Source organism: Nicotiana tabacum, chromosome 6 (assembly GCF_000715075.1).
Source record: "Nicotiana tabacum cultivar K326 chromosome 6, ASM71507v2, whole genome shotgun sequence".
Classification (NCBI taxonomy): Eukaryota; Viridiplantae; Streptophyta; class Magnoliopsida; order Solanales; family Solanaceae; genus Nicotiana; species Nicotiana tabacum.
Genome location: NC_134085.1, coordinates 206,192,849 through 206,208,251, shown reverse-complemented (window position 1 = coordinate 206,208,251; position 15,403 = coordinate 206,192,849). Strand labels below are relative to the sequence as shown.

Genomic DNA, 15,403 nt, shown 5'->3' with positions numbered 1-15,403 from the left:
GTTATCTTGTGTCAGTTGTTATAAAATTTGTATTTCATTACTAATAAACTCGTATTTGTTATTCATTTAGATTCCTTGTATTTGCAGAAAGTGTCGAAGTGAAAATATGACTGATATTCTTTTTTTTTCGTCACTGACTGATATTGGGATTTTGTTTATATTTTTTGGGTTGAGGAATGAAAGATAGAAACTTTGGTTAGTGTTTATTTTATTGGATGTTGCAGTAAATTTAAATTCTTGTGAAATAGAACAGTTCTGAAATGAGTTTTAGCAAAATAGTTCTTAAAATCTTATAAAATTATTTTAGCAAAACAATTTTATATCGAAACTGTTTTATATATTGCCGAACAATTTTATGCATTGCGAAACTGCTTTAGTTGTTTTATCTTATCGGGTAAACCGATAACCGACCGATAATGATGGATAACCGATTAACCGATAACCAATATCTTAAAACCGATAATATTCATAACCGAACTGAACTGACCGATGCCCATCCCTAGGTTGGCGGCCCGCAACTTCGAGAAGTTTTATTGCTCTTTCAAAACACTGCTATCGGGATCAATGGGCAACTGCAATTCTGTTGTTAGTTTCGACTTTACCGAAAGCCATTGGGAGTCACCAGATTTTCGGAAGAGCAGGACATTGATACGATATATAGATGTTCGCTGTAATTCGTCCCCGTAAACGATAAAGTATAACGGACTCCCACAGGTTCTGGGTTTGATCTGCTATTCATTTTTGTGATTGAAGTTCTTTTTTACTTTTTCTTCGTCAAAGGATTTAAGGTTTAGACATGGATTAATATATATATATACATATATATACACTGTGTTTTTTCGATTTTCTTTTAGGATATAGGTGTTTGTTGGAAGACGGAAATAACAAGCTTCAACAAAATACAGTTGTGATACCATGTGAAGGAATATGATAATTCAACCTAATAACCTGTGTGGCGGCTTAAGACCATTATTAACCTCCTTTAAAGAGGCCCTTGCATAACCATTGTAGAAAAAGTATATCTTCCAGCAAAATTTTCATGGTAAGAACTAAGAGGAGCCAACTACAGCAAGTAAATACAGTTACTGGTGCAAAGTTGAAGTCAATCGAGGGGTTATTCATTCATATCAGAGACTTCTCAGCTTACACAAAAGGCAGCTGCGTTCAATACCATTAATGAATTGCCTGGTATGTAAAAAATGACTAAATAAAGAGGATCATCCGAAATAAGGAACTTGTCACTGAAAAATTCATAGCATTCAGTTTTAGAGCTTCTAAGCAAGCGCTCAATGTTTTTCCTAGAGAAAACACAATATAATGGCTAATAGATGAAAATATCTGTAAACTGCAAAAGGAGCATAGGAAGTCCGAGGTTTAGAAGCTAGAGCATGAGGTCCAAAATCTTGGATAGAACCTCCCAATGAAAAGCGCAAAAGCTTATATCATCCCATGGAAGCCAGCAGAGTCCAGCAACACTGCCTTAATTTGTTCTGGATGGATGTCTTGACCTTCTTTGGATTGCTGTGAATAAATACGATCCAAAATTAATATTACAAGTCGAAGAATTGTATCAACAACTCAATATTTTGGTCAAGGATAAGAAACCAACAATGGAAGATATGGGGAAGGGTTCAATACTTGAAACATCTTTTCCTTCCTCTTCAGATAACGGAAATAGCAGAGGTACAGTAAATTAAGTAGGGAAAAAGCAGAGTTCGCGCAACTCATGGCATATATCATCAATATGTACTCATTGAAGTGTCATCTACCACTTATTATGCAGCATTCCCATTCTATAAGTAAACAAGAAAACTTTGGCAATTCTAGCATTGCTGCACAGCTTTTTTGACATGTATGTTTCTGTGCAATTCTTATTCCCACTCGCAGTTGAACATTTTTGTTGTATTTTGAATTTGTACAGTCATTACATGCTATAATATTTTCATGATTGACATTCAAACAATTCGTTTTTTAGAGGATGATTCATGTTATTATGACTACTTTTCGCTGGCATTCACATATTGATTGATTGATTTGACGTTCAAAGAAGTTTTTGACGGCTTGTTATGGAAATAGGTTTGTCATTCTAGAAGGATGTCGTGGTCATACAAAGCTGATGGGACTTCAATTCTCCATCAACAAACCTTATTGCGCAAATGAAGCATTCTCTAATCCTAGTGTCCGAGATGTAGTAAGTTCACAGAAAGAAGGTACCTCAGCTCGGAAGATATCCAAGGCAAACCCATTGAAGCAGCTGATAACAGCCTGTTGAATGTCCAGTCCAAGATTGTCCAGAGCCCTCATTGTTGAGAGTAAAAGGCCTGGTCTGCGGCTGCAAAACATATGGATATTCACCGCTCTTCCTTCTCTTGCCCTTACTTCAACCTACAAGTACAAAAAGATTTGCATGCATCATCTCAAACCGATAACATAACGAATGCTAAAAGTCTGATGAACTTAGACAGGAAATGCTGCTACAAAAAAGATATTAAAATATTTCCATGTCAAATTGAAAAGGAAAAGAAGTAAAAAGTTTCCACTATCAATACATTTCAACATTTATGCACATCTAATGAGTAAAAAATTCCAGCATTAAGTTTCTTCTGGTTAAAAGGAAGGACATTTTACCCTTGGAGGTTGACCAGTAGGGCTAGACAGAGGGCTTGCAAATGAACTTGGACAAAGTTCTTCCTTGATTCGGCCGGGTAGAGCTGTTGCAGTTGGCGTTAAAGGGTAGAAGCTTGTTGCCGGAGTCAATGAAGAGCCAGGTGGTGTTGACTCGAGTTCGTTATGCAGGTCATTGATTTTCTGTAGAAGCTCCTTTAGGTACTCAATTGCATCTCCTAAGATTGAAGCCCTGTCCATCTGCCAACATGCAAACAAAATCACAAGCTGATTCACGATAATTCACCAGGCCGAGTAACTGCATATAAGGTGTTCGCACCATTTCCAAGTTATAGCCAAGAAAAACCTTCCAGTATCAAGCAGTCAAGAAGACAAAATATCTCGTTTCATTCAGCAAGCTTAAAAACAAGTGCACGGGTTCTTTAGGACTTGAATCAGATTCAAGTTGCAAAAGATGTCCCATAAAATCAGGACGACTAACCAGCAGGAGCTAACGACCCCCTCCATCCCAATTTATGTGGCGGTGTTTGACTCAGCACATAGTTTAAGAAAGAAATGAAGCCTTTTGAATGGTCTAAAATAAACAATAGATATAGATATTTGTGTGACTGTAAATCAATTCATTAAAGGTAAAGTAGAAATTCTAAAAATAAATTATTTTTAAATAAGAAAATGTGACATTCTTTTTGGGACTGACTAAAAAGGAAAGAGTTCCACATAAATTGGGACGGAAGGATTGATCACCACAAGTTTCTTTTAAACAAATTTTCCTCGGTAGATTTGTATGAGCCTTCGAGGTGTTTTAATAAGTTCCTATATACAGGTTGATTTTTAGAGCTCTACAACTATCTTGTTATTACTAGTAAATCAGCCACAAATTTTGGCATTAACAACAGCTGATCAGACAATATTAATATCTAGAATAATTGAGTAACGGAACGAATACGTGGAAATTCAAAATAGGTCCCCCCCGCGCTGGGGCAGGTGGGGAGGGGGTTAGCAAAGAAACATACTGTAATTAAATAAATTTCATGTTACAATAAGTCAGTGAACTATATATCACTCTTAATGAGTTACTGTAGGAAAGGTACCTTTCAAGAATAGCCTTCTATTCTCTATGTGGTCCAAAATTCAGAACGCTTTTAAAAATCAGCTCATAGACTCCATGTGAATGAATTTAATGCTACTATCAATTATACTTAAATTCACAAACCTTTTTGAACTATACACAACTCAAACATGGTAACCATAAGAAAACAAGCTAACCTTAAGAATAAGAAGGCAAAAATTATACAAATAAAAAATACTCTCTCCGTCCATTTTTACTTGTCCACTATAATTAAAAAAAATGTTCACCTCTACTTGTCCAGTTTTGAAAACCAAGCGATAACCATTTATACCTATTTTACCCTTACTATTAAGTACTACTGTTCATTTTCCAACCTTTTAATTAGGGGTGTTATAGAAAACTTATTGTTTTATTAATAATTGCTTCTTAAGGGCACGAGCGGAGAGAGTAGGCGAGTAACGGGTTCGGTCGAACCCAATAACTTTTGCTTAAATAATGTATTTGTAAATAATGTATTTGTGTTCTGGAGTTCATTCAATATGTACAAATATTAATTTAGAACTCAGTCATTAGCACTTGAAGTCGAACTCATAAAATTAAAATTCTGCATCCGTCTCAGATTAAGGGGATGCATAGTTAGTCATGAACAAGTAAAAATGGACGGATGAAGTAACAAATACCAATGCCACCCCCCCCCCCCCAACTCTTCTTTTCGGAGGTGGAAGCTAAATGCTGATGATTGTGAATGGCTAAAAACATGTTAAAATGGTAATGAAAATTCACGAGAATTTTCTGTAAAAAGAATTTCATACCTTACTAATCTTTGGAACAACAGATCTCAGCATGTAAAGCCTATCATTGAGTTTCTTCCTACGGCGGCGTTCAGCCATCAGATTCTTAGCCGGAAGTCCTTTCTTTTTCCCTTTCTGATCCACACCAGTAACAGTACTAGTTGCATTTGAGCTATTTCCACCATTTTTAACACTATCCTCTACCTTTTCAATAAGGTCATCAGAATCATAATTCAATGTAGATCCATCTAGACTCACATCTTCAAGTTCATCCAAATTACTACTACATTTCCTCTTCCTTTCATTCATTTCATTCACTTCTTTATTGCTTGAAGTCTGACCAATTTCATTCCCCAAAATCCCCAAATTTCCACTACTATTATTAGCCAAGTTTTTCCTAAGTGCAGCCCTCTTTTGGAAAAGTGTAGGTTGTGCTCCAATTGAAGCAAAATTATCAAGAGGTTTTAATAACTTAGACCTATTCAAAAACAAAGAGTTGTCATGAGCAGAATTGTCCCCAAACCCAACCAATGGACCAAAACCAGAACTAGTTTGAGGCATTTGTAGCAAATTGGTACAAGGGAATTGAGTGAAAGAACTCAAATTATTATGCCCCATTTGGTTTTGAGAGCTCAAATCTTGAAACCCACCAGTAAACATCCCAGTTTTATTCAAAACACTCAAATTTTGATGAGTTTCAAGAAACCCCTTTTCACCACAACCCAAATCAAAACCATTCTCCAATGGGTTGTTTAAAGCACTAAGCAAAGGTGGAATAGTGGATTTTTGGGGCAAGAAAAAGTGAACCTGAGAAGGGTCAAGATTGTTAAAAGCAGAAGATGGTGAACAAGAAGATGATGAATCAACTGGCTGTAAAAGCAAATTGTTTTCAGCTTCAGTAAAATTAGAACCAAATTGCATGGCACCAACACTGTTGTTGTTGTGATTGTTGTTGTTAGTAGCCATGTTGTACCAGTCTACATCTTCAGCATCAAGCATAGATTTGAATGTAGAAAGTGCACCCATCTCCATTTCATCTCTGTTGTTGTTGTTATGATTATTTTCATTGTTATTTTGATGAACCCAAGTACCAGTTTCTTCATCTTCTTTACCATCCATCCAACCCATACTATGAGACAACATTTTATTTTTTTTGTTTTTTCAAGAAAATATTGGGTTCTATAAAAAGGAAAAAATAAGGAAATTTACAGAAAGAATAATCAAAAGGGGCCTAAGTAAAAGAAGAGAAGATTGTGTTTTAGAGAGCGTTAAAGGGTAGCAGAAAGTAAGGAAAGACGTAAGCAAAAGGCAGCAGAAGAAGCAGAGGAGAAAGGCAAATGGCTTTTTCAGAGATATCTTTATATGAGAGAACTTAAAACGTTACTCTGTTATCATTATTATTATTACTACACTTTTTACATTATTATCTGCAAAATCCCACGATATTACTACTGTTTACATTAAGCTTGTTTTATAATGATAAATTTGCCAACTTTTGAGTTTTGGACTTATTGTTTTTATTTTTTATTTTTTATCTGTTTGTTATGAGAGAGGGATAAAGTTGGCCAAAATCTAGGCTTTATTATGTAATTAGTGAAACAAAACTAATCATGAACAAACTGCCAAATCTTCATTAATGACAACAGCAATTTGTCCTTCTTCAGTCTACTTCTAATACTCCCTGTCCAAAATAAGTAATTTTTATTTTTATTTTACACATATTAAAAAATTTACTTTTTAATATTAGTTAGCAATAAAATTGACCATATTAATCTTTATTATATCTTTACATAAATACTCATAACATATACTCTAACATTAATTACTCCAAGGGCAATGTAGGAAAAAAATAATTAATTCATTCTTGAAATCTGAAAAAATTATTTATTTTAAATCACAAAAAAAAAACAAAAAATCACTTATTTTGGACCGGAAGGAGTACTTGCTTACCCACCAAAACCTCTTCCATTTTGAATGCCTTTTATTATTTCTTCTTTCCCTTCTTTTTCTCCTTCTATTTTTGATGAATATGCTTTTTAGTATAATAACTTTTTTATTAAGATTGATATATGAGTCAGCTTATGCGCATTTTGACTATTTTGTTGAATTTCTGTTACATCCTACGGGCATAAGTGTCGAATCTCTATCTACTAAAATTTAGACAAATAAAAAAAACCGATGAGATTTTATCTTTTAGATCATATTAATGGATTCATTTCTTTGTTTTTTTTTAATGTTAAAATTCAAATATTTGAACTCTTTGACAAATTGCAATTGCATGCATTAACTACTCTAGTTATGGATACCAAATTAATGGAGTATAGCCGATCTCATCAAATGCCATATTAACACTTTGATGAATCATTAAAGCAAGCTTTTTATATTATAGTTTCATGTTTTGAGAATTCCAGATATATTATTTTAATGATTTCTATTAAATGCAATGAAACCTTGAGAATTTTCATACACTTATTTTCTACTCTATGCATTTCTTTCAGACATATAATAGCCCATTGATTATAACAAGCGCCTAATCTATGAGGTGATATAATTTATTCTTATGTATTTCATAGATAAGTCAAGATACAAATCTAATCTAGCTGTTAGTATGATACTTTCTCCGGTTCACAATAAGTAATTTTTTAATTTTTTTTTTTGTGGTCCAAAATGTCTGATTTTTCAGATTTTAAGAATGAATTAATTTAATATGGTCAATTTTATTGCTAATTAATGTTAAAAGGTGAATTTTTCAATATGTGTGAAAACAACTAAAACATTACTTATTATGAACCGGAGGAAGTATTAACTGGTATTAGATGGTGGAAAATCCCAAATTAATTAATGGTTTGAATACTCAGCTAAGAGACAACACCAAATATAAAACCCTGGGAACATAGTTTCCTAAGTAAAATACTTGTTTTTTAGGAGCATTTATCATGTGTATGCACTATTATAATAATTTCACTATATATAATGTCGGGGATATCTTACGTTTTCATCTTTTAACATTTAGCTAGCGTTTCGGCATAGATTTCAAATTTGTTTTGAAAAAATTTATTTGGGTGAAATTTGGTTTGAAGATAAAAATGTGTTTGGACATACGTTTTCAAAACATATTTTCCAACTTTATTTTGGGAAAACATGTATATAATTCCCAAGTTTTGGAATTTTGGCCCAAAATCATCAATTGGGTGATTTTGTAATTTGGGGTTTGGAATTTTGCTAAAATGTGGGCAAAATTTATGACCAAACATGAGTTTTGAAAATAAACCCCAAATTTATTTTGGCAAAACTCATGGCAAACGGGGCCTTAAATTCAAATTTTTAGCACCTCAATTCTGAAAATTGTAGTGCATATCTTGCGAATCACTAATAGTATTGATAATACGAATTCCTATATATGAGTTTTAGTTCTATGCATATAATGCAAAATATATTTATACAATTAATATATAATTATATATAACTTAAATAGAGTGGCTATGTATAGGATTTCAAAGATATTTGTTCCAAATAAGAACAAAAGAAGCTTGACTTGACATTGAAATATGGTGTCACTTGGTCCCTCAATTTGAAGTTTTATGGGAACTTCGACTTTTCGCTATCTTAACAGCCCAATATATACCTTTTTTGACTATACAAATTGCCTCTCAGACATGCAAGCCCACCTTCATTGCACTTTCAATCCCTTTTAGTCTACTTGAGTTTTCAAGTTATCATTTTGATTTTTAGTTTGAATAGTCATATATTTTTAAGTAATGGTCTAATTACTACTATACATTTAGTGAAGTTAGATGTTTACTTAACTAATTCCATAAAAATGATGGGTAATAATAAAGTTGCGTCGTATGATTACACGATCACAGGTTCGAGCCGTAAAAATAACTCATTGCAGAAATGCAAGGTAAGATTGCGTACAGACAACCCAACATGGTCGCCATTTATGGGATCCCGTGCATAAAGAAAGCTTAATGCATTGGACTACCTGTATTTATTTTATCATAGATAGGGTAGCAAACGGGCGGGTCGGGTTGAATATGGACATGTCGAAAATAGTTAGTGCAAAACGAATAAATTATCCGACCCGACACATGTTTAATATGAATAAAAAACGGGTTAACCGACATATATGAATATCCATATTATCTACGGCTTCTTAACTATGATTACTTTTTGGAGAAATTTTAGTCTCCTAAACTTGAAGAACCCCAATTTGAGACTTTACAAACGTAAAAACTAAACCATTTAGTTATCCATTTTCTAAGTGGATAATATGATTTTTATCCATATTGAACTCACTTTTAAAAAGTTTATTATCCAACCTATTTTGTAACGGATGATATAGATGAATAAATGTTTTCTATCAACCATTTTGTCATCACTAAGCATAGAACACCAAATTAATTTTTGTAGAAAAAGAGGAGAAAAAAAAGGAACAAATTAGTCAAAATTGTGGAGGCGCTAGGAAAATTATAAAGGGAGGGAGAGCCAAGAATCCCGTGAGGCCTTAAATTTTACCGCACCCAATTCCCAATTATAGACTTTAAATTCTGATGGGCCCTTCATTTTAATCCACCAAATGTTTTTTTTTTTTTTTAATGGAAAATCCAGCAAATACTAACTCCTCAATCCTAATCCCTTTCAATTGTCAGGATTTTGTTGCTCATCCTTACTGTCCACTTGTCCATTCTCACCTCCACACTTTTGTTTTATGTTTATTGTTTCTTGCTTGGTATTCTATATTCAGATTGAAACCCGATTAAATTTTAATTTGTATAAAAAAAAATCTTATAATAATCTCTTGGTGTTCTTCAGTTCAAATGTTCAAGAACTCAATTAAATAATGATATTTTAAGTTATTAGAGATTCTTACTCCTTAAAAAGGCAATTTATATAACTTATAAATCTACTGATTTTGTTTTTTCTTGAAAGCATAATCATTGACAGTTCCTTATTGGGTCCTATCAAAAGAGAGCAATATTAGTAATGTTCGGTGATTATACTAACTCAATAAGAATATTACATATAACATTACGTATACTATAAACTAGGGGTGTACAAAGAAAACCGACAAACCGTATCAACCCAATAATTCGAGTCAAATTGAGAAAAAAACCCAACTATAATTTGGTATTAGAAAAAAACTCCGACCATAATCTATTTTTATTTTTTCTTTAGAGTTTAGTCATGTAATTAATACTCCCTTATTACTCTACTTATTTTAGCACGAATTAGTACTTTTAGATTATGTTTATTTTTGTTATAGCTTTTTAATTAACAGTATTTATATTACATAATTTTATTGTCTTTATTGTTGAATATTTCAGGATAATGCCATGACACATCTCATATTTTTGTATTATATTCTTGGAAAATACCTTATATAGTTGTATCTTACTAGGATTAAAAAAATATTTTGAGCATAAGTTATATGTTTTGTGCTACGAAGATTTTACCGAAAAAACCCCGAAAACCCTGAAAACCCGATATTGAAAAACCCGAGTTTTATTGGTTTGGTTTGGTTTTTAAATTTAATAACCCGTACAATTAGTTTGATTTGGTAATTGCAAAATCCGAACCAACCCGACCTATGTGCACCCCTACTATTAACTCTTAAATTATACTAGTAAGTTAATGTAAGTTCGTGCAAATAGCATGGTCAAGATTCACTAATTATATTTGACGGTTGACGAATCTCTTTTTATTTGTTGTCCGAAAAGAGGAGGACTCGATGATTATTCTTTTGCCAAAACCAGAATTTAAAACTTTGGTAGATAAGGATCGCGTAAAAATTTCTTTTGAGGAATGAGCCAGGCTAGGTCATGTTTGATGAGAAATAAAAAAGAATATCGAAAATTCGAGTGATTGAAGCTGAAGCGGTTACTTTGGAAATAAAATAAAAAGTTTTTTCGAGAAAGTTGGGGAAACTGGCTAACGTAACCAGTAGCAGAAGTGTGGCCATATTAAAGATGTCGGAAACATTAGTGGCTACTGTGGAAATAAATAGTGATAGTAACAAGTTTAAAAAACTTAAAATGGTGTGGGGGTTGTGTGTCGGGGGGAGAGTCACAATTAATAAGAGCTACAATTCAGATACTAACGTTGTCTTATATTTGAAGAGACAGCAGCAGCAGCAGCAGCTCTTTTACAATTTCTTCCTTTTCCTCGTGAATTGAGATATTAATGCTTTGTTATTATCCTCAATTTTCCCAATTTTCCAAACAGACAGACAGACGAGACTATCATTCAAACCGCAATTTTGTAATTTCGAATCCAACTCGCTCTTCCCTTGTTTAACTATGGGCAAAAGCTCAGCCCGATTATGGCCAAACTTGGGACGGTCGAAAAGCGGTTTTCTGGGCTCCGGCCCTTTCAAACAGAACAACATGAGCAGAAGCCCAACCGGTCTTTTTCTTGTAGAAATAACACCAGATAGCCACTTTAAAGGATTATTATTTAAGAATTAGCCAATATGAGAAAGACTACTATCTTTATAACTTTGGAAACTATACTCCTAAAATGCCTCTATGCTTTCAATGTGGGACTATGTTTGCGCACCGACCGAAACAAACTACACATTTTCAAGCACTCTCACATCTATACCATTGTTTAAAAGTTTAGGATTTGTTTGACGGGATTGATCTTAATGGCCTTCTAAGAAGTAGCAGTGTGGCACCATGAGAAACTTAGTCATGTAGTTGGAAAACATGACCCTTTTATCCATTTATATGTGATGACCCGCCATGTCATCATGCCACATAGACGTCATTTGACATATATTAAGCTATGTGGAAGCTTACATAAGAAGAAAGCTAGCATTTGTGAGAAGATTCTAGAGAGGTATGGACATTTCCTTAGGAAGAACCTAGATCCTTATGGATTTGCTAAGAAAGTTCTTGGAACCTTCTAGGCTTGTAAAGAATTCTAGAGAAAGCCCTTATCTTGTAAATATCAAGGACTTGTAAATAATTAATATTTACACACTAGCCCCTAGGAGACTAGTTTATAAAGGGGGTCACTCATTTGTAATTTACCAAGCAAACAATTCAAGTTCTCTCTAATACAAATCTTCCTTTAACAATTCTCTTGTGTTCTTTCTTCCATTCTCTTAGCGATCTTGAGTGTAGTAAGGCTTACTTGACATAGCAAGAACATGAGCAAGTTGTGCAAGATCGTGAGCGAGTTGTCAAGTGTCGCACGTGTACTTAGTTAACAACTAAGGACGTGACAACGTGGTATCAGAGCGAATGTTTCAACTAAGGGAATGGAAAACGACGGAGAAATTAACGCTGCCAACGTCATCCAGGATGCTGCTGGCAAGAGCGGCCGTAGCATAAAAAGGAATGCCACCAACAAGAGTTAGGAGGTGCCACCTGAGGTTGTGTCAAACGAAGGGCTTATATCCCAAGAACCATCTGCCACTGAGGCAAGCGAGGATGAAGTGTAGGTCCTTCCAGAGGACGTCTCGCTTGGTAAAGAGTGGGTGATGAAGATGAACGCGGGGATGGACGCCGTGGAGATCTTTGGCCAATGCTTGGGGAAGGTGGAAGGCACCCTTAACGTTCTTGAGGGGCACACTCTTGAAGAGATTGAGAGTATTCGAAATGACTTGGAGGGACGTACACAAACTGAGATGGAACTCAAGCAAACCATCAGTGCCTTAAAGTGCAGACTCATGGAGGCTTTGAGTACTATCGATGCTATGAAGGAAAAGATAGAGTCACTCGAGGAGCATGTCAATGCTGGTGTGACCGAGGTAGCCAGTAATGTTGTGGTGATGAGGGAGGCCAAGATAGAGGCTCCCAAACCCCCGGTGTTCAAAGATGTTCGTGATGCACAAGAAGTGGAAAACTTCCGTTGGCACTTGGAGAACTACTTCAGGCACGGCAAAGTGAGGGACGACGAGGCCAAGATCAACATTGCGGTATTGTACCTCTCAGAGACTGCCATGCTATGGTGGAGAAGGAAGATGGCCGATGTGGATAAAGGTCTATGTACTATTAGCACATGGTATCAGTTCAAAGCGGAGTTCGAGCGACAGTTCTTTCAAACAATGTCTTATACGAGGCAAGGCGCAAACTTAGGGAATTGAAGCAAATATGGAGCATACGTAACTATGTCAAGGAGTTCACTACCCTTATGCTTCAAATCCCCAACCTGACCAATGATGACTTGTTGTTTCACTTCATGGACGGGTTGCAAAATTGGGCTAAACGGGAGTTGCAACGCCGACAAGTCATTGATATAGACCAAGCCATAGTGGAGGCCGAATCATTGATGGATTTCAGGCATGACAAGCACGACAAGGCAATATCAAAGAGTCAAAGGTTAACAATGCCAAATGTGGGGGAGACCGTGGCAAATTCAAGGAGATACAACAACAATACTCCAAGACTCAAGATTTCAAAAAGTCGAGTGGTCGTCAGGGCTACGCCGAGAAGAAGGCGCAAGTCGAAAAGAAGGGATGCTATATATGCGGAGGGCCACATGGCTTCAGGAATTATCCTGACCTTAAGAGCCTTAGTATCATGGCACGTGAGCGGAAGGAGCAGCCATAAGGAGAGAGTCCGGGAACCGCACAGTTGGGTATGATCGGATTATGTGGTGCTGTCACAAAGCAAGCTATCCAACCTACCGATAATGGCAATCAGTACATAGATCTCACCATCAATAACAAGCCCTCTCGTGCAATGCTAGATACTGGAGCAACTCATAATTTCGTAACTGAGGCTGCCGCAAAGAGACTAGAATTGAAGCTTGCTCTAACCAACTCCCGCGTCAAGACCATAAATGGCGAAGTAAAAAATGCTCGTGGGGTAGATAGTGGGGTTGGTGTCAAATTGGGAACTTGGAAAGGTATGACAAACTTTACCATAACCGCTATGGATATCTTTGACATCATACTGAGGCAAGAGTTCTTTAGACATTGTCATACTTTAATCGACCCCTACCTCCAATGTTTCTTAGTTATGGAGCTAGAAGGGGCTTGCATGGTACCTACAGTGACTATGCCGCACGGGCAGACCCAAGCACAACTCTCAGCTATGCATGTTGTCAAGGGGATCAAGAAAGAGGAGCTGACGTTCGTGGTAACCATTGCAAGTCTAGAGGAAGACAAGAATTTTCAAGAGACAGTGCCGCTTTGCATATAGAAGTTGCTTGAGGAGAACAAAGATGTCATACCCGAGGAGTTACCTAAGCACTTGCCGCCTAGGCGAGAGGTGGATCACAAGATTGAGTTGGAGCCAGGGGCTAAGCCACCCGCATTTGCTCCATATCGTATGGCACCGCCCGAGATGGAGGAGCTCAAGAAACAATTAAAAGAGTTGCTGGATGTTGGTCACTGCCCATCAAAGGCATCTTTCGGCGCACCAATATTGTTCCAGAAGAAGAATGATGGATTGCTGCGCTTGTGCATAGACTACCGAGCACTTAATAAGGTTACAGTGAAGAATAAGTACCCGATCCCGCTTATTGCTGATTTGTTTGATAGACTTGGGCAAGCCAAGTACTTTACCAAGGTAGATCTTCGAAAGGGCTACTACCAGGTTCGTATTGCAGAAGGGGATGAGCCAAAGATAGCATGTGTGACGAGATATGGATCCTTTGAGTGGTTGGTGATGCCCTTTGGCTTAACCAATGCACAGACCACATTTTGCACCCTTATGAACAAGATTTTTCATCTCTACCTTGATCAGTTCGTGGTAGTCTAACTAGATGACATAATCATCTACAACAACACCTTGGAGGAACACATGAAGCACTTAAGGAAGGTTTTCCAAGTCTTGCGGGAGAACGAGCTATACATCAAGAGAGAGAAGTGCGAGTTTGCACAATCAAAGGTGCACTTCTTGGACCATGTCATTAGCAATGGCGAGCTATGCATGGACGAGGCTAAGGTACATGCTATCCAGGAGTGGGAGGCACCCATAAAGGTAACTGAGTTGAGATCCTTCCTTGGCCTTGTTAACTACGATTGTCGGTTTATCAGTGGATACTCAACAAAGGCCGCACCATTGATTGAATTGCTAAAGAAGAACAAGCCATGGGTTTGGACGGAGCATTGTCAAAAGGCGTTTGAATGTCTTAAGGTAGCTGTAACAGAGGAGCCAGTCTTGGCATTACCTGACTTTGCCAAGACATTTGAGATGCACACAGATGCCTTAGACTTCGCCATTGGGGGTGTCCTGATGCAGGATACGCATCCCATAGCATTTGAGAGCCGCAAGTTAAATGAGACGGAGCGGCGTTACACGGTACAAGAGAAGGAAATGACTACCATTGTGCATTGCCTTCGTACATGGAGACATTATCTGCTCGAGTCGAGGTTCGTGGTCAAGACTGATAATGTGGCTACTAGCTACTTTCAGACACAGAAGAACCTCACACCAAAGCAGGCTAGGTGGCGGGATTTTTTGGCCGAGTTTGATTATGCGCTAGAGTATAAGCCAGGCAAAGGTAACATTGTAGCCGATGCCTTGAGCCGGAAAGCCGATCTTACTGCAATTACTTCAGCGAGATGGGATATTCGGGAGGCTATAAAATAAAGCATACAACATGATACAACAGCCAAATAACTTATCGAGTTAGCCAACTAGGGTAAGACGAGACGTTTTTCGGTAGAAGACGACATATTGCTTACCACAGGTCGGCGGGTCTACGTGCCTAAGTTTGGAGACATTAGACAGCGGATCATAAGGGAGAGTCATGATACAATGTGGGTTGGTCATCCAGGCCAACGTCGTACCAAGGCCTTGGTTGAGTCATTCTACTATTGGCCACGCATGCGAGATGATATAGAATGTTATGTGCAGACTTGTCTTGTATGTCAGCAGGACAAGGTTGAACAACAACAGCCTAGAGGACTTTTAGAGCCACTACCAGTTGTAGAGCATCCATGGGAGAGCGTGACTATGGA

The 15,403-nt window shown here is 36.7% G+C and overlaps 1 protein-coding gene across 1 annotated transcript; it reads right to left on the bottom strand.

Moving 5' to 3' along the window:
- Positions 1-1,217: 1,217 nt before the first annotated feature.
- LOC107798349 (transcription factor ICE1) lies at positions 1,218-5,859 on the bottom strand. The gene is made up of 4 exons (XM_016621327.2): positions 4,507-5,859; positions 2,629-2,865; positions 2,215-2,385; positions 1,218-1,521 (listed from the first exon to the last, which is right to left on the bottom strand). Exons 1-4 carry the CDS (start codon positions 5,626-5,628, stop codon positions 1,438-1,440), a joined length of 1,614 nt encoding a protein of 537 aa, XP_016476813.1. The 5' UTR covers positions 5,629-5,859; the 3' UTR covers positions 1,218-1,437.
- Between the last annotated feature and the right edge of the window lie 9,544 nt (positions 5,860-15,403).

Bases quoted from the DNA above. Each gene is read 5' to 3' on its own strand.
- LOC107798349 (XM_016621327.2), bottom strand. From the start codon at position 5,628: ATGTTGTCTCATAGTATGGGTTGGATGGATGGTAAAGAAGATGAAGAA. The intron at 2,386-2,628 runs GTAAAATGTCCT...TTGTACTTGTAG, and splicing joins CTACTGGTCAACCTCCAAGG to GTTGAAGTAAGGGCAAGAGA. The intron at 1,522-2,214 runs GTACCTTCTTTC...ATTTATTCACAG, and splicing joins TGGATATCTTCCGAGCTGAG to CAATCCAAAGAAGGTCAAGA.